This window comes from Rattus norvegicus, chromosome 1, assembly GCF_021556685.1.
Source record: "Rattus norvegicus strain SHRSP/BbbUtx chromosome 1, alternate assembly SHRSP_T2T, whole genome shotgun sequence".
Taxonomy (NCBI): Eukaryota; Metazoa; Chordata; class Mammalia; order Rodentia; family Muridae; genus Rattus; species Rattus norvegicus.
The window spans coordinates 141476112-141494956 of NC_141534.1; the positions used below are offsets into that span (position 1 = coordinate 141476112).

At 43.5% G+C, this 18845-nt stretch overlaps 1 protein-coding gene across 6 annotated transcripts in view; it reads right to left on the minus strand.

Moving 5' to 3' along the window:
- Nucleotides 1-281: 281 nt before the first annotated feature.
- Sv2b (synaptic vesicle glycoprotein 2b) overlaps nucleotides 282-18845 on the minus strand; it is a 174191-nt gene continuing 155627 nt past the window's right edge. For all 6 annotated transcript variants that reach the window (XM_087589081.1, NM_057207.3, XM_087589041.1 and 3 more), the window contains 4 exon segments: nucleotides 11792-11925; nucleotides 8972-9172; nucleotides 4867-5026; nucleotides 282-3172 (listed from right to left, as the gene is read on the minus strand). In XM_087589081.1, the coding sequence (XP_087445207.1) occupies nucleotides 2989-3172; nucleotides 4867-5026; nucleotides 8972-9172; nucleotides 11792-11925 (679 nt within the window). In that variant the 3' untranslated portion in view covers nucleotides 282-2988.

Sequence of the window (18845 nt, forward strand, 5' to 3'; positions counted from 1 at the left end):
GTCCTACACCTTGTTATACAGTCCTCGCACCTGTATACCTGAGCCGCATCATTCACAGTCTACCTTTGAAAGAGTAAGAGAGTTAGGAGAAGAGAGTCTATTGCTTTAGGAATGCAGAGGAGACACAAGTGTGGTAATGTGATCTCTAAGTTCAGTTCCTAGTGATTCATTCATGGTTATTTTCATTGTTTTGTCATGAGCCAATAGCCAGGGAACCCAAAGAGTGGATTATTACATGATCTCAAGCTCACATGGTACAAATTTCAGAAGCAGGACACCTCTTTCACTAATTAGTTTTAATAAAACGAAAGGTCAAAAGTCAGCATCAGGAGATCCCACAGCACAGTTGAGACTGTTGAAGAAGCAACTCCCAAAGAAGCCATCATAAAACACATCATGAACAGCGAACGGTCTTGCTCAATGAGGGAACAGCTCGTCCCTTTAGCCCTCAGTAGAAACCACTGGGAGTCTCTCAGGGCAAAACAAAAAAAAGAAAAAAAAAGAAAAAAAATGATGGCTAAGAATGTTGTACATTATATCCCAGTGACCTGCCACAGGGACTGTTTTTAAAGACACATTATCTCACCCAGAGTGACAGCAAGTTATGAAGCAGTCAGGTACCATGGCCAGATAATCCTTCATGAAGGAAGCTGCACACCATGGCTGCATCCTTCCCACACCCATGTGATGGATGGATGGGAATTGCCCTTGGTTGGTTAGGCAATCAGTTTAAGGAGCCATAAATGTAATGTAGAAGACAGAGCTCAGAAACCAAGTACAGTTAGCCTAAAAGGACTGCAGCCACCCACTCCTATGCTTAAAAAATTAACCAGATTTTAAGTTTACAAGATATATCTGGCTGTAAGTGTGGATTCTAACTCTCTTGTACACTTCTTGAGTGGTAACTGCACACTGAGGTCTATTATCCCATTAAAGAATACTGTCATGGGGGATCTATAACCACAGACTTACACGATTCTCTCAGGACCCTAGCCAGTGCATTCCATATCACAGGAAAATGGGAAAGGATGTTACAGCTATGTTACAGAAAGTTTCTCATTATCAACAGAGCATTATCAGTTAATTCCTATAAAACACCGAGAGAAACATGAATACATTCTGTATATTTATATATATTTATATTTGGGGGAATGGGGGTATCACATCAGACCTGATGCATCTTCCTTCCCTGTACAGAAAGTAATGTGTTATAGATAAAGAGGTGGGAACCAGAGAAGCAGAGTAAATGCGTTAGCCAGACTTGAAGATGGGAAGGTCTCAAAAATTTCACTCTGACTTATATTCTAGAGGATTAGGGGGAAATGGCTTGAACTGTCCTGGCATCTAACTATTTCCACAAAACTGAGAAAACACTCAATGTAGCCATTAGTTTGGCTTGGATTTGGGAGGGTTTCTAATAGGCAAAGGTTAGCACTTTGCAACTCTTGTGTGTACTGCGAATAGCGTGAGCAAACTAGTTCTTATGGTCAGATGTTCCCCTGGCCCAGGCAAGTGCAGCTCAGGTGGCAGGAACCCCTGGCTCCCTGTCTCTACCATCCCAGAGGGTTCTAATGAACAAAAGCTGCTACCCCACCATGGCCTCCAAACTACAGGTAAATGGCTGACACCTGCCAGAATGGTATGCCCTGAGTCCTTCCATTTCCACATTCACAGTCCATTCTGGATCTCAGGAAAAGCTTCCTTGGAGCACTGAAGACAGGAATGTATCTCGTGCCTTTTATTTCCTAACGTGCATGCTAATGGCCCATTTCAAAACCCCAGAGCCAGCACATAGAGCATAAATTTCGTATAGGTCCTAAATGCTGTAATAAAAGTGCATTGTGTTTTCCTTTGAAATCAAACAGTAAGGACTCACACTTTGAAGAACTGTGATTTCATTTTCCCATCCTTGGCCAGTTACCTGTGTTGTTTTGTTTTGTTTTTCTTTAAAAGGAAAATGCAAGCAGCCATTAAAAAATAAAAATAAAAATAAACCTTTCTTCCTGTTCTTCCTGGGTAAACAGCATCAAACGACCCATGGACCTGAGTTTCACAAGCGATCAGCATTGGAGAGAAAAGTAACTGCCCTACCAAGTTGAAGAAAAATTCCCAGGTAAAGGAAATAGCATGTGGCTTGCCAAGTACATCCTCCTGACAGCAGGCAAGATGGCTGCACTGACATCATGCTTAAACATCATCCATTTGCACCAGTTTCCTGGGACCTTGAATGGCGAGTTCTCCCCAAATTCGGCTAAAATGCTGGCAATCTTAGCAGCTACCATTTGTGGGAATAAAACCTCAAAACTGCTATATACAAACATAGTTTACATAATAACCAACCTCAAGTGTCTCTGAGTAGAGCAAAACCATAATAAATATCACTCTTGACGTGTCACCTCTTCTTTGTGCAAAGTTCAGGACGCTTGAGATGAAAAGTCAGTCTATATACATTTTGCTTCAATATTGGGTTTTTCTATATCAGAGTATCTTCAATACTACCGTGCCAATTTTCAAAAGGAAAATATGATAGGTGATACTTTCAAATGCAAATATATAGTCTGTTCTGTGAATCTGATATTTATGTATTGATCCCACTCCCAACTGAGGCAATCTGCTAGGTCACTGGGCTCCCAGAAGCTACATAGAGGAGATTAAGTGTTTCTTGTCCTCAATGTCAGTCTGAAATGCAAGCAATTTCTTGCTTACTATATGGATTTACTGGAGTGTCCTCCCCCTGCCTTGGATCGAGAGACCTGAAGCTAAGCGCACAGCTCTGGGATCCTAAGGTTGACTCTGGGCACCCCTAGCCAATGACCTGAGTTAAAAACGTATTAACAACTGAAGTGGGTCCTAAACTAGGGATCACACAGTCCATTTCTCCTTCTGTGCTGTCCGTGGTGTCCTGTGGACAGTGAGAGGCAGGAGGTGTGGCTGTGCTGAAGTGTCCTGAAAAAAGATCTTCCCATCTTCCTCTCCCCACGGTGCTGTTCACATCAGGACCTGCTCTCGAGTCTCTGGCAGTCGAAGGGCAACCAAGCCACCTCCAACCAGAGAAGCAGCAGCCAGAAGGATGGGGACCACTTTGGTGATCCCAACAAAAGAAGCAAAGATAGTGTTTCCCAGGATGGCACCAAGTTTGCACAGTCCATTGAGGATGCCGAAGGCAGTGGCCCTGCAAAAGAAAAAGACAGCAAAGGATTCTGAAATTCTGGGCCTCCCTACACGAGCAGCAGTATGTTCTATCCTTGTTATAAGAGGAAGAGTTGTGGGAGTGAGCCTCTTACCTGAATATAAAAGCACCGTTTTCATTTTAGCCAACACTTTCCAGCGTTGAAATAAAGTGAATGAAATAAGAATATAGGGATATCTGGACTAATGGCCACCATTAACATTTTGGATTGCCTTCAAGCTTCTTTATGTTCCCAAGCATACCTCTAATTTAAAATAGTTGCAAATGGTACATGCTTCTAGAAAAATATCAAAAAATAAATAAAGCTGCATGCAAAATGAAGTGTGAGTAACTCTCCTGTGGCAAAGACTACTGGCTGACCCTGCAATGCAGATCCCCAAGTGTAAGACTACATTTCCCAGAGTTCCTTACCCTGGCTATATGCATATGACTTAGGCCAGTGAGACAGAAGTGCACTTGAGAAATTTCCTGAGAGAGGTTGTGAGGGGGCTTCTACTCTCTTCCTTTATTTTTTTCCCCTTTATCTTACTTCCTGCAACAGAGATGGTCCAGGCAAGGGAGAGTAACAACACAGGAGACTATGCTTGCTCTTATAAATAAAATTTAAAATGTTTTTTTCCAACTTTCCAGGGTGGGAGGAGCCTCGCTGAATTTTGAATGCACTATTATAATTGGAAAAAAAATTTAAATAAAACTTGACATTTTTATAAGAGTAAATTACCTTGTCCACAGTGAAGCGTGTCTTGGTTTCTACTTTATGTCTTCCTTTATATTGAAGTAGAAGTGTGTGGTTTTAGTCATGTTTCAGGCTGGTTTCTAAATATTCTATCATTTCTGCTATTATCAGATTATTTTGATTGCATTTTAATTTTTTGGTATAGCTAAACATGTAGATGTTCTAAGGTGTTTTTTTTTTCATGATCATCAATTGTTTCTAAGTGTCTCTTCATTTCAATTTCCTAAATTTCCTACCTGTAAAACAACACGCCACTCAACAATGACCACTATTCTGTCCCTTACTATTTATAAAACTTAGCATTCGTTACTCAGGAAAGAGGCTTCAAATATGTTCTGCCAGCCAACCCAGAAGCTCTGTCATTGGCTTTGGAATATCACTAAAATACTCTTCAGAACTCCATTTACCCATCCTCCATAGCATGCCTTTTCCTCATGAGCACTTATCTGCTGTACACAGAGCTCAAGATCCCCTTCACACAGAGAAACACCTACCAGGTAATGGACTTGACCCTCTGCTTTTAAACAAAGAGTAAACCCTGGCATCCTGGACCACTCTGCCTCCATCTGCCTTCTCTTCCTTCCTCTTGAGCCCCATCCCATCCATGTTGTTCCAAATCTTCATGTTTTCTCCTTAGTTCCCACTGGCAGGCCTGTGCTCAGCTGCCATTGCAGAAGGCTTTAGTCATTCTAATCCTTCTGCTGAGACAGCTTACTCTTGCCCTCTGGTTCTTGTCACTCACTCAATCCTATAAAACCCTAGCCTACCCAAGTCCAGGCTGCTGTCACATCTTGGAGAGAGAGTCAGTTGCCTAGGAGACCATTGGAACATGGACTCCAAGAAGATCAAGACTATATGTGGTCCAAGATTCAGCGGGAGGTGGGCTTCTGAGCAAAGTAATTCAAACTGGTTCTAGAGGAAACCCCAAGGAAGAACTGACCTCTGGTTGGTGGGATACAGCTCTACTGTGATCACATCCAGAGCATTCCAGGCTGCAATGCTGGTCCCACAGAACAGGCATTGCCAGCCGATCATCGCAGACTCGCTGTTGCCAAAAAACAGGAAGAAGCAGCAGACTGCAGAGATGAGCATGGAGCCACCTGTGGAGACAAAGGTGGAAAGAAACATGAAGCCTGGGTCCTAGAGGATTTGCCCATCTCCAACCTCATAGGTTCAGCTGAAGTAACATGTCACCTAGGTTACTAGGTCCAACTTCCACTTGGGAGGAGCACGAATGGAAAAAAATAAACTCATACATATTTTAAATACAAGCACATACAATGGAAAAGTAAATATTGACATGTACACGCAGAAAGAGTGGGTATACATTTATATGCAACTCAAAATTTAAGATATTAAGAGTTAGCTGCTTTTTTCTAAAGAAATGTAAAAAATAAACAAATTAAGAACCAGAGCTCATATAGCTTACATTCCAATGTGAACACATTTGCGGGTGGACTACAGAGGGAAAATTCCAGACTGGCTGTTCTGCTTCTCCACCTGTGATCTGTTCTGGTTTGAATTTTCAATGCCCCTCAAAAGCACCTATGTTGAATGAAGTGTTGTCCACAAGGCAGCCATACTCAGAAGTAGAGCCTCTGGGGGGGCCTCTGGGCTCATGAATAGATTAATCATTTATGGATTCATAGTTTAATAGCATCTGGAGGAAGAGCTCTTTAATAAAAGGAAGCTCCCTGTGCTCCCAGGCCACCATGTGGTAAGCAGCTTTTCACTATCACGTTCTCCCTGCCATGACGCTGTGCCCTAACACAAACCCTGCAACAGTGGAGGCAAAGGGCTGTGAACCAAAATCTCTAAAGTCAGGAATCAAAATAAATATGTCTTCCTTCTAAGTACAAAGCCTGGGGTGTTTGTCACAGCAACAGAAATAGGACTAATACTTCCCCATCCCCACCCCAGAGATCTCTCTGCCTCCACAGAACCTCCCTGAGAAGCTTAGAACCATTATCACCATGATGAGAAGAAAGAGGGTAGGACTACTCAGTGACTGCCTTCCCATTTTAGAAGCTCCATTTTGGGCAATGGCTAAGTCCCTCCAGGACCACAACTCTGTCCAGGTTATTCTCCTATTACTGTTTAAGGTTCCACTGGGCTCTGTGAATGCTGTTTTCTCCCCTGATTCCTACCACCATTGGATGACAGCTGCCTCCCACTTTTGCCAGAGAGTCTTGCCTCTCTTAGTCCTCTCAACCCTGGCCGCATGCATAAAGCTGTCCATCAACAATGTTTTTTCAGTAGGCCATTCAGGTGAATTCCCTGACTAGGAATCTCACTGAGAGAGGTGGTAATAAGAGACCCCATTTTAAAAATGGCTATAGTAAACACCCTTCCAAACCCAGGAAGTCCACCCAGGGGCAATTGGGAAGCCTTGGGTTGGTTCTCATCATGATTGAGTAGACTACAGTCCTGAAAGGGGCTGGAATCATGTGGGGATGGGGCCAAAAGAAAGAAAGCAAAAGCAATGATCCCCAATAAGGAAGTGGTGAGCTCCCCACCACCTTCAGGGCAATGGGAACAAGTATCCTCCTTGCAAGGAAACCAAATGCTTTCTGACTCTATCAAAAATCACCTTCCTGATGGGATCTCACCCTGGAATCCCACAGGGACCCCGGGCTGTAAGAACAGTGGGAAGTGTAAGCCTGTAAGTGTAAGGAGCTGGGGAATAACTATCCATCCGGATCCTGCATCCTCTGCGAAGGTTCAGGGCTGTAAGCAGATGCTCTAGGCTTTTTCTAACAGCCAAGGGGGAAGCATAGGGGAAGGATGCTGGCATCTATGGGCCACAAGAGTCCTGAGAGCAATTCCCTCCAAACACATGCTCTACTCCAAGAGAGAGATGTGATTCTTAGGTAATAATTATAACTAATAAAACACCACTGTCAACTTAAGCTATGATCAAGGAGCGTCCTCGTCTCTATGTTAACTGCTCCTACCATAAATGCACATGGTCCATTGCCCCACCATTTCCATAATCCTGATTCTTCTTCTGATTAAGAGGCCTGAGTTCAAGATCAAGCCTCACCACTTTCTGTCTGTGTGACTCTGGAAAGATCATTTACCTGCTCCTGCAGAGTCTCATTTTCCCCTCTGTAAAATGTTAATATCAATAGTACCCACCCTGTGGGGTTTATGAAATGCTTGGAACACAGCCTGGTGGACAAGCATCCCAGTGTTCGTTAAATGAAATCTCTAGTTTGTGTCTGTCTCTCTCAATCCATCTTTTGCTCTTTAAACATGAGGATGTTGATGGTCTCAATTACTGTTATATTCCCATAGCTTCCTCCACAGTCTGGCACAGAGGAAGGACTATATAAATAAATGTTTATTAAGTGAATAAATGAGTGTGTAACTAACAGCTTCATTATGAAAACTTCGACTCTGCCCTTAACAAGAAATGACTTCTCCCAGATGAGAGCCCTGAGGAGTATCAGGACCAAGCTGCAGCAGTCTCTGAGGGTCCTAGAAAAAGCTGCCTCAAAGTAGCTCTCTGCATCCCATGGTGACATGATAGAAGGGAAGCTTCACAGGCCATCTAGTGCTCATTATGAACTGAGAGTGTTATAGCTGGTCAACATGCCAACATTTAAAGAAAGTGTGTGTGGGGTGTGTGTGTGTGTGTGTGTGTGTGTGTGTGTGTGTGTGTGTGTGTGTGTGGTGTGTATTATTCAAGAGTCTTCTGACAAGAAGACACTTCCCCCTAACAGAGGCAGCTCAGTCTGCTGTACCCATGTGACAACTTCCCTTTTTTCTAATAAGATGCCAAAGCCAAGATCACAGGCACATCTTGTGTTTGTCATTCTGAAAATTCATTTCCTAGTTATGATAATAAATCAAGTACAATCCAAACGCCAAGGAAGGTTTCTTCCCACCAAGACTTGATTTGTTTTCTCTTCTCCAATAAAATGACAATGTGATTGATTTTGTTTCCCTTTGTGTTCCAACACTGGAAAATGTAGTATTCATTCTCCCAATCAACAACATCCTGAAGGCACATCGTTAATGGCTTCTTTATTAACGTGCCTCCCTCCTTCTTTTCCTAGCACTGCTCTTGGCTCACATTTCGAGCACACTCTCATGGCCCTCGGTGCACACATTTCACTTCTATTGACTCCTCACAGCACTGTGTCAGTATCCAGCCATGCACATTGCTACTGGAAGGAAGCAAGGCAGAAGTGAATACAGCAACTCCAGTCTTATAAGACATTTGGGCTGTATTAACCCTCACAAATTTCTGCCAGTTAATATTCCTCATATTATTAGGAAACCAAAACCCAGAGAAAGGGCCTATGTTCAAAAATCAAATGGCCTTATGTACAAGAATTTCAACAGGAGTCCAACAAAGCCTAAAGTAATTTTCTGCAATTTAGAAGTTTGTATTTTTTATTTATTCACCTATTCACTCACACCTTCGTGCACACATAATAAAAATTAATCACGTCTCTTAGTCCCTCTCACGTTCACTATTAAACAACAGAAAGTTGCTATCAAATAAGAAAAATAATGGGCTTTGCCTTAGGCCATCAAACTATCATTAAATAACATTTTACATATTTCCCATGATAATGTTATGAAGCAGGTAAGGCAGATCTGTTTCATTATCATTATGGGAGTGCTAATAGAACACTCTAGAAGTGATGAAGAGCCTCTTCCCAGCCCTCAACCCCTTTACATGAAGCCCTAGGATTCTGTAACCATGCCCCTTGATTTTACAGCAGCAGATCCAACATCACGACATGTAATATTTCTTTCAGTTTTTTAATTCTGAAGGCCTTTTAATTAAAGATTTATTGATTTAAGAGTACACTGTAGCTCTCCGCAGACACACCAGAAGAGGGCATCAGATCTCATCACAGATAGTTGTGAGCCACCATGTGGTTGGCTGGGAATTGAACTCAGACTCTCTAGAAGAGCGTTCAGTGCTCTTAATTGCTGAGCCATCTTTCTAGCCCGAAATAATTTCTTTAAGAGAAGGAAACAAGCCATTGTGGCCAGGAGACCCAAATTTTCCATTGTGAGCAACTTACCAATCATCTTAAGTCTTCCGATTCTGTCCATGAGCAGGGCAGAAATTATGTTCCCAGGCAAGACAGACAGGCTGCCGAGGAAGCTGACGAGGTAAATCAGAAAATCATTGTCCTCTTCAAAGTCCATGTGGCAGCCCTCCTTCTGCTCCAGAAAGGTGGAATTGATAAACCGACAGTCAATGAACTTGTGTTTGTAGAGGTCTGGGGAGAGAAAGAGGCTTTGGTTCATGTGAGTGGATGGGAGCCGGGTAAAGAAAGCAGACGCATCGATGACCTCTTTATGGACAAGCTGTGACCTCAAAGTCACAATGATCTTTGGCCAAAAATTTAATAATCTGCTCCTCAAGTTCCTATAATAGAGAAAAGTGAAACTAATGCTAATTTTAGAGACATTTTTATATGTGTATGTTTTGTGCTATGTGTATGTGTGTTCACATGTGTAGGGGCATATATGTGTGTGCACATGCATATTGAGACCTGAAGCTGTTGCATATCTTTTCAATTACTCTCCATTTTACCTATTAAGGTAGGGTCCTTCACTGAAACTGGAGCTCACTTATTCCTGTTAGTCAAGCTTGCTAGCTCACCCTGGGGATCCCCCATCTCTGCCACCCTAGTGCTGGGATTACACACATCAGTCACCATTCCTGAGCATATGAACTCCAGTCCTCACACCTATGTGGTAAACACATCATCTAAACCGATCTTCCCTGCCCCTGAGAATCCTGTCTGTCCCAGTAATGTGGCACAGGGGGCCAGACACTGGCTGGGACACTGCGCTGAAGTACTCTATCTTAGAGAGTAGAACTTAAAAGTTGGTGGTAGGGATTAGCAAAAATAGTAAAGTGTTATCTGCGAAAGGATGAAGACCTGGGTTTGATTCCCCAGAACCTGCACAGAAAGCTGAGCATGGTGGCACAAATTTGTAATCCCAGCGCTGAATAGATGAGTAGATTGATGAGGCTTGTCAGTCAGCCATTATAGCCTGATCGAAGAGTTTCAGGTCCTGTTAAAAGACCCTACCTCAAAACACAAGGTGGAGACTAACTGACGATCAATAACCAAGGTTGACTTCTGGCATACACATAGACATGTGTGCGTACACACACACACACACACACACACTGTCTATGCACATGAATTAGGACCAGCCTACTGCAGAGACCAGGCAGTATTTTAATTCAAAATCCTAAACTGTCTCAAAAGTAAAAAGCACTTGCCCTGAAAACGATTCCCATCTTCTGACATTATCAAAGAGCAACTTCTCTAGGAGAAAGAATGCTAACTAGGTAAATCTGGGTTGGAGTGGCTGACCCTATCCTGAACACTTATCTCCCTGAGCATCTACCTATAAAACCAAAGGTCTGCAGGGGCTGGGATCAGATGGGAACATGCCTACCATACAAGCACAGGATCAGATGGGAGCATGCCTACCATACAAGCACAGGATCAGATGGGAACATGCCTACCATACAAGCACAGGATCAGATGGGAGCATGCCTACCATACAAGCACAGGATCAGATGGGAACATGCCTACCATACAAGCATAGGATCTGAGTTCAGATGCCTATCCCCCACATTAAAAATTAAAAAGTCCCAAGTATAGTAGCATGTTCCTCTAATCCTAGATTTTGGAAAGTGGCCACAGGAGGATCTCCAGGGCTTATTAACCTGGTAGTCCAGCTGAGTCAGGGAGCCCCAGGGTCAGTGAGAGACCCTGTCTCAAAATGTAAGATGTAGTGATTGAAATCCATTCAGCATCAGCCTCTAACTTCAATATGTGCATACACATGCCTGATGCACACACACACACACACACACACACACACACACACACACACAATGTGCAAATGAAGAGGCATCTTTTGAACTTGAAAGAATAAAAGGTATTTTAATGACAATGGAGCTTCTGGAATCTGTTAATTTTTAAGGTAAAGCCAGGAAAAAAATTCAGGAAGGAATGTCTAATAGATTATTAGAGACAAGATGGTAATGCTTCTGAGGCTGGGAACATGAAGAGAAAAGTTGTCATATAAATTATCTGTTGACCACAAGGAGGAAGCAGAAATATGTACATGAAGCAAGAAGTCCAGTGCAAGGCGATTTTTGAACCATGTCATTGAGAAGTGGATTCAAACTCCGTCTCTTTGCTACCTGTGGCCTTGATCAATTGCTTAAGTCTGTTTCCTCAGCTCAAGGCAGGGATAATCAGAATACAGTTCTCCGCTGAGACCCTGGAGGGCTCTGGTAATACTCAGCTGCACTGAGAGGTTGTTAAGCCTTGATGAGCACAGTAGAAGTAGCAAGAGTGGTGGAGCAGTAGAATTCTGGGCTTTGTTTATAATCATGAAAATCGGAAACAGTGTGTGATTCTAAAATGTTCCTTGTGCCTTGCCTTACGCACTGAATCTGCACAGAAGTAACAATTCACCTTTTATTTATTATTGAGTTTATTAATCATGCAAGTTTTAAATTATGCACAGTCTTCAGGGATGAATTCTGGGGGGAAATGTAGCTATCCTAGAATGCTGGTTTTAGGAATGTCATACTGTGATTTTTGTATAGTATCAGTCTTGTTCAGATGAGGTCATTTGGCCAGAATTTTTGCTTTAATTTATATATGATTGAAAAAACCCAAGGTATAGACTAAGCAAATGTCAGAATGGTATCTAATGTATGGTAGAAGCCATTTCTCTCCCACGGAAGCTGGCACTGATGGCTACGAATCCCTTCACTCCTGCTTCAACTCTGACTATGGGCTTTGGTTCTAAGCCCCAGTCCACCTTCACGTATTCCTCCCCGTGTGCCCTCTTCTTACCTGTGTTGTAGAAGGTAGTCGATTCAATGGTGCAGTTCTTGAAATAAGTATCTGTGGATGTCACATCTTCAAAATAGCATTTGTCAAAGAATGTGTCCTCAAAGAGGACATGCTTAAAGTACATCTTTATGAACCTGTGGGGAAGACAGCACCCTTGAGTGAAGCGTCCCAGGGAAAGGAGGATATTTGTGACCAAATGGAAAGCACGGAAGAACAAAATCAAGAGCTGTGTGGCAAAGGTAGCAGAACACGACTGCAAGCCAGACCACTGCCCATTTTCGTGGCTGCTTTTCTGTTGCTGGCAACAGGCTCTGAGGCCATGGAAGACAGCATCTCATCCAGATATGCACGGAAGCGCCTGTGCCCATGGCATAATTCCCAAATTCCAATCTGTGGACCTTCCCATCAGAGTGATGGAAATGTGGAAAGCATGAAATAGAGATATCACCAACCACTCACTTTCCCATGAGCCTTGAACCTGTGCAAATCCCCAGGCTAGACCTACATGTGGGCAGATAAGCACTGTCCTGCACAGAATGTAATTGATGCAGCTCCTTTGGAAAATAGTTTCACAAAATATAACTTGTACACTTCCTTTGACTTAGGAATTATCTTACATGTATTTGCTCATATATCCAAAAGGATAATGCTGGTCTTCATAACAACATTGCTTATAATAGCAATGGATTACTACATGCATTCAGCTACAGGTGTATATATGTGCATACCTGAGAGCCAGAGAGACAACGGACAGACACCATACAGGCAGATCTATATTTATTAATATGGAATGATATTTAAGATATGTCAAGTGAGCCAAGTGTGATGGTACTCTTGTAATCTCATCTCTTGGTGAGATTGCAACAGGAGGATTGCCTTGAGTTTGGGACTACCTAGTGAGTTTCTAGACAGCCTGGTTGCAAGCAAGCCTCTGTCTAGGAAGGAAAGAAGAAAGGGAGAGAGGGAGGAAAGAAAAGGCTTATATAATAAATAGAAATATTTAAATCAAGATATAATATAGAGTTGACAGAATATGACAAATATTTTCAAATACATCTTCAGAGTTATATCACAAAGTAAAAGCAGTTGTGGGGTCCAGAATTGATATAAGAAGGAGAGAGACTATATCAACTTAATTTTCACCAAAGGTATGTGGGTGTTGTTGTGTTGTTGTTGTTGTTGTTGCTATTGTTATTGTTTTGGTTTTGGTTTGTCTGTTTGTTCTCACTTAAAAGCATCCCATCAATAAGTGGGCAAGGCATCTGGATACTTATGAGGTACAGCCACACTGGGGAGCCGCTTGGGACAGCTCCAATTCCCTTGTCACTTGAGCATGTCCATCTCCTCCACTGCAGCATGGTCAGATGTTTAAGCTGGAAGCCTTTGGATAAGTTTTCACTTGTGAACAATTACAAGCCACTCATTCCTTCACACATTTGCACAGTCTTTCAGAGCATGGCACTAACACTCATAGATACTAGGTCTCGTCCTGTGCGTAGAGAGAAAAACCACGTTCCCCACCTTTCGATCTAAGTGTCGGGGAAAAGTGATGCTTTAAGCAAACTAGACCACTGACAGATACTGGAATCCCAGGGACAGAGCAACACAGGGTGCTGAGGGCCATTGGCCCTCTTCAACACCCAGGATGATGCATTTTCTGGCCGTGTGTAATGACCAGTGTTCCACTGTGCATTGCTCAGAGCTAACCCAGCAATACTCATCATTAACTTCTGCAAAGGGACCTCCCTCCCCAAAAGAAGACTCGGGCCAGTGATTGCCACAGTGATCGCCCCTGACCACATCATCAGAATAAAACTAGGAAACTATTGTTAAATATTCAGTTTCCATTGCTGGACATGGTGGTGAGCAACTGCAATACCGGCACGGGGAGTCCTGAGGCGGGAGGAGTTCAAGGCCAGCCTGAGATATATAGTGAGAGCTCATCTCAAATTCATATTTGCCTAAGACAGAGATCAGATTATTACACTTTCAAAGTTTGCGGTAATTATTGGTCTAGAAAATAGAAGCACTCTGTGGAGAAGAGCCTGCAGATGATCACAGTAGGAACATAAGTGAGCCTTATAGGAGTGAGAAGGAAAACTGGGGTCAGGTTGACTTCGTCAACCCAGATCAAGACTTTGGGATTCTGATGACAAGAAGTTTACTCCCAACAAACTTAAGCAGTATAATTAGGAAGTTCCCTAGTGTAATACAATCCCAGGTGCACAAGGAAGTAAAATCGCATCAAAACTCCCTGTACCAGGTTAACATCCTAGGGGAAATATGGCCTGGTCTCGTCATACGGATAGCATAGAGGTCATTTGGGCTATTAACCACCTCTGGTCCTGGTTGTGAGAGTTTGGGGGACCCCTGGCTGTGAGGGTCACTTACATTACTAGCCACGTTTAGTCCTGCTTGTAGCATCTCAATATGGCCTAGACCAACAGACAAAACAATCACCAGGCTATTAATCACTTCCAAATCCCAGTTTTCTGGATGAAAGAACAGTTTTTAAATCCTGAGTGCTCACATTTCCTAGTTTCTCTGGAGATCTGTAGGCACAAGGCCTTTAGTGATGGGCTCCCAACAACTTTCAATTATTTTTCTAAGGCACACATTTAGGCGGATATTTAAGCTCGATTACAAAAACTTTCCAGTTTCTAAAGAAAAACTAACTGGGACATGGAAGCTAAAACCTAGCAACCCAGCACAAAGGAGGCTGTGGTAGGCGAATAGCCATGAGTTAGAGGCCAGACTTAGCCACAGAATGAGAGCCTATTGGTGTGGAGAGAGAAGAGTTAGGTGAAACTTTCCTATAATCCCAGCATCCCAGCCTCCTAGCATCCCTGCACCCCAGCATCCCAGTATTCCTGCACCCCAGCATCCCAGCACCCCAGCACCCCAGCACCCCAACATCCCTACATCCCAGCATCCCTGCACCCCAGCACCCCAACATCCCAGCATCCCAGCATCCCTACATCCCAGCATCCCTACATCCCAGCATCCCTGCATCCCAGCATCCCAGCATCCCAGCATCCCTACATCCCAGCATCCCAGCATCCCAGCACCCCAGCATCCCAGCATCCCTACATCCCAGCATCCCTACATCCCAGCATCCCTACATCCCAGCATCCCTACATCCCAGCATCCCTACATCCCAGCATCCCTACATCCCAGCATCCCTACATCCCAGCATCCCTACATCCCAGCATCCCAGCATCCCAGCATCCCTACATCCCAGCATCCCAGCATCCCAGCACCCCAGCATCCCAGCATCCCAGCATCCCAGCATCCCAGCATCCCAGCATCCCAGCATCCCAGCATCCCAGCATCCCTACATCCCAGCATCCCTACATCCCAGCACCCCAGCATCCCTACATCCCAGCATCCCAGCATCCCAGCATCCCAGCATCCCAGCATCCTTACATCCCAGCATCCCAGCACCCCTGTACCCCAGCATCCCAGCATCCCTGCACCCCAGCATCCCAGCACCCCAGCACCCCAGCATCCCAGTATCCCAGCATCCCAGCATTTGGGAGGCAGAGGCAGGAAAATCAGGAATTCAAGACAACCTCAGGTAGGAATCTGTAGCCAGCTTGGCCTATTCAAGACTATGCCACAGAGAGGAAAAGCACGGGGGGAGTGGGAGAGGGGAGGGAAAGAGAGAAACAGAAAAATAATTGGGACTCTTTAGTACAGGAAGATGCCTGTGGTTTCAAATGCTGTACACCAGATGTGTTTACATAGGACAGCTATTCCTGGCTCAGTCTTTGCCTCTCTAAGATATCCTTCTCTTTAATATAATAATGGGCTGGTGACGTGGACTTCGGGGGTATTTTTATATTCTTCCAAGGGTGGCTACGAAAGCTGAGCCATAAATCAAAAATGAATCTGACACAGGCAGACCTTAAAATGTGTCTCCAAGTGGGTTATAAAAAGCCAGCATAAAAAGATAAAAGGAGAAAGGACCAACACATTTTCTGAGTCTCTCCATAAATCATCTCTTCCGATATCTAACTTATACACTGAGTCATCTCAAGAGTCCTCATTTGGAAGGTTTCGGAGGCTGAGAGCAACATGACCAAGAACCAGGTGCAGTGGTATCCATGTTTAATCTCAGAGTATTATGGGTTCAGGCTATATGGTAAGATCCTGTCTTTAAGTACGCGATGTGGTTGGGAAATGAGTTAGCAGAAGACGATGTATCTTTTATTCCTTTAAGGAAAGAGAAGCCACTAGTAATGCAGGATCTGAGACAAAATTATTATGACAACTTTGCTGAGCCCAACAGCAAACTATCCAGTGGATAGCTCCAGATCTGTGATTATACGGATATCCCTGGTTAAACCCAACGGGTGACAAACAAAACAGAAGACTTGAACATGTGAAGAAGGGGTGTCAGGGGTAAGAGGGAGGTAAAGCATGGCAGAGGGGAGTGTAGTCTGAATGCATTGCAATGTATATGTGCATGAAATTGTCAAGGAACGAGGTTAAATAATAAATTTTTAAATTTTAGAAATGAATCATTATCTGGATACTCTGTTTCAGTCACCCTCAGACTCAACGCTCTGTCCACCGAGTGATATAAAAGACACCAGACTCATACCAATGTAGTCCTCGTGTTTGTGGTCTGATGGTGTCACTGTCATGAGACTGACTCTACAGGAAAAGTTGATTATAATTGAGTGTGATCATTGCCAAGTCAGAGGCTAGACTATCCAGTCACCACCCAGACTTAGAAAATCCTGCAGTAGAGCAGACAGAAAGAATGGGACAGATAGAGGATTGGGAAGGATGCTGTGAATGCTGAATAGGGGGCATGGCAGGGCTGTTGCACTCATGAACTAAGAGCAGCCATGGCTACCGTCACAACGGCAAGCCGATACATGCCAGCGGATGGGAGAGGGGCTCTTGAGGCTGTACTCCTAGCTAAGGAATTGTTGGTAATTGATGACTGCTGGGAGAGAGAGAGTCATTTGTCTTCAGGAGCACGCCCCACCCGCTAATAGGCTGTCCGTGCTGTGGTGGATGGTCCCACACCCATGTGCACTTATTTGACTTAATGGGCTATAAAAGAAAAGAGAGGAGGAGTGGGGAGGAAGGGAAAATGAAGGTGAAAGGGGGGGTACTGGGGGGGCCCAGGAGGGAGTATGAGGGAAATTACAGTTGGATATGATCAGAAGTCATTATATACATTATATGCAATTGTCAAAAAACGAAGCAAAAATATTCTTTTTTGAAAAAAATGCATTTGGTAGACTCATCAGGACACATGTCACAACAAAAAGAAAGAATTGCTGAGACTATACATAATTCCAAAGAAATACCAAAATGGAAACACAAAGAAAGAATAAGGACAGAAAAGAACATCTAAAACTATGAAGGAATACAGGACAGTCCAATATAGGTAGCGTTCATAATTCAAGATGGAAAAGGGACAGAATTTGTCAGAAGAAATGCCTGAGGAGATAATGGTGAATAATTTTCCTAAAGGAATATGGAAACAAAACAGTAAGTTAGGTAAGGAACTTGGGACGTTCACAGAGGAGGTATACCAGAAGAAGCACAAGAAAGAGAAGGAAGCAGCATCTTATAAGCAAACAGGTAAGCAACAAATACTAGGTCAGGTGTGAGGCTATGCCTTTAATACCAGCACTTGGAACACAGAGGCAGGCAGACATCTACGAGGTCAAGGCTGTTATGGTCTACATCATAGAGACTTGCAAGACAGCCAGGGCTACAGTGTGAGAGGGGAAGGGAGAAGAAAATATCGAATGCAAAAACTCTCTCTCTCTCTCTCTCTCTCTCTCTCTCTCTCTCTCTCTCTCTCACACACACACACACACACACACACACACATACACACATACATATACACATACAATTAAAATGTACATAGAAATGTTCTATTTAAAATAAAGAACAGTGGTTTTCTTTCAAATGCTGCAAAAACCCCTTTAATATAATTCTTCATGTTGTGATAACCCCAGCCATAAAATTATTTTCATTGCTACTTCATAACTATAATTTTGATACTGTTATGAATAGCAATGCAAATATATGTGTTTTTCTGAGGGCCTTAGGTAACCCCTGTGAAAGGGTCATTTGATCCCAAAGGGGTCGAGACCCACAGCTTGGTATAGAGGAAGTGGGGTCTTCATGTGAGCTTATCTAAGCAAGACCCTTCCCATGCAGGACTTCTACTTTAGTTATACAAGCTAGACAAGCTCTTTCTCATCAGAAAACATTTTTGCAACTGTACTGTAATGGTGAACAATTGTCACCTAAATGGCCAACAACAGAACAGATAGGTGGCAGCATGTGCATGAAATGAAATTCAAATTAAAATAAATGAGTTGTGTAGCTACAATAACCACCACGCGGTAACCACCACACAGCTGCAGCTGCCTGAAAAGGATTTGCCAAGAGCAGGCCCATAAGCAATCAGAGAAGAGGTCCACAAGCCCAGTCCACAAGCCCAGCCCTCCCCATGGGAGCTGTAGGCAGTTGATGGCTGTGGGGGACAGGAAGTCATTGTCCTTAGTGATGTGACCTCCGTGAGTGAACTCCCATGGACAGCTTTGCGCACACGCTCCAGTTAAACCCAGTGAGTCACAATGCAAAAATGAAATCAAAACAAAAAGCCATGAAACTAGAATAGGGACTTGGGGGGGGGGGTGTTGGTGGGAGTTAGAGGTGCAAGAGACAAAAGGAGATGAGTGCACCTGGAGTCAGTTTTATGCATTTATGAAATTTCCACAGGATAAATGAATTTTAAAAAGAGTTTGGTCCTAAACAAAACAAACAAACAAAAAAAAAGTTGTGAAATCATCAGCACGTGCAGAGCGAGGAGTGGAAGCACACAGCTATAATCCTAGCAGGAGATGGGAGCCGGAAAGCTAAGAACTCAAGGAGATCGTCAGCTACATGACAGGTCTGAGACCAGCCTGGCTACATAAGGCCCTGCCTCAGAAAACCAACAATAATAACAATTAATATGAATTATCTATTCAGCTGAAACTTGACACATACAGAAGACAGTCCGTGCAATGAT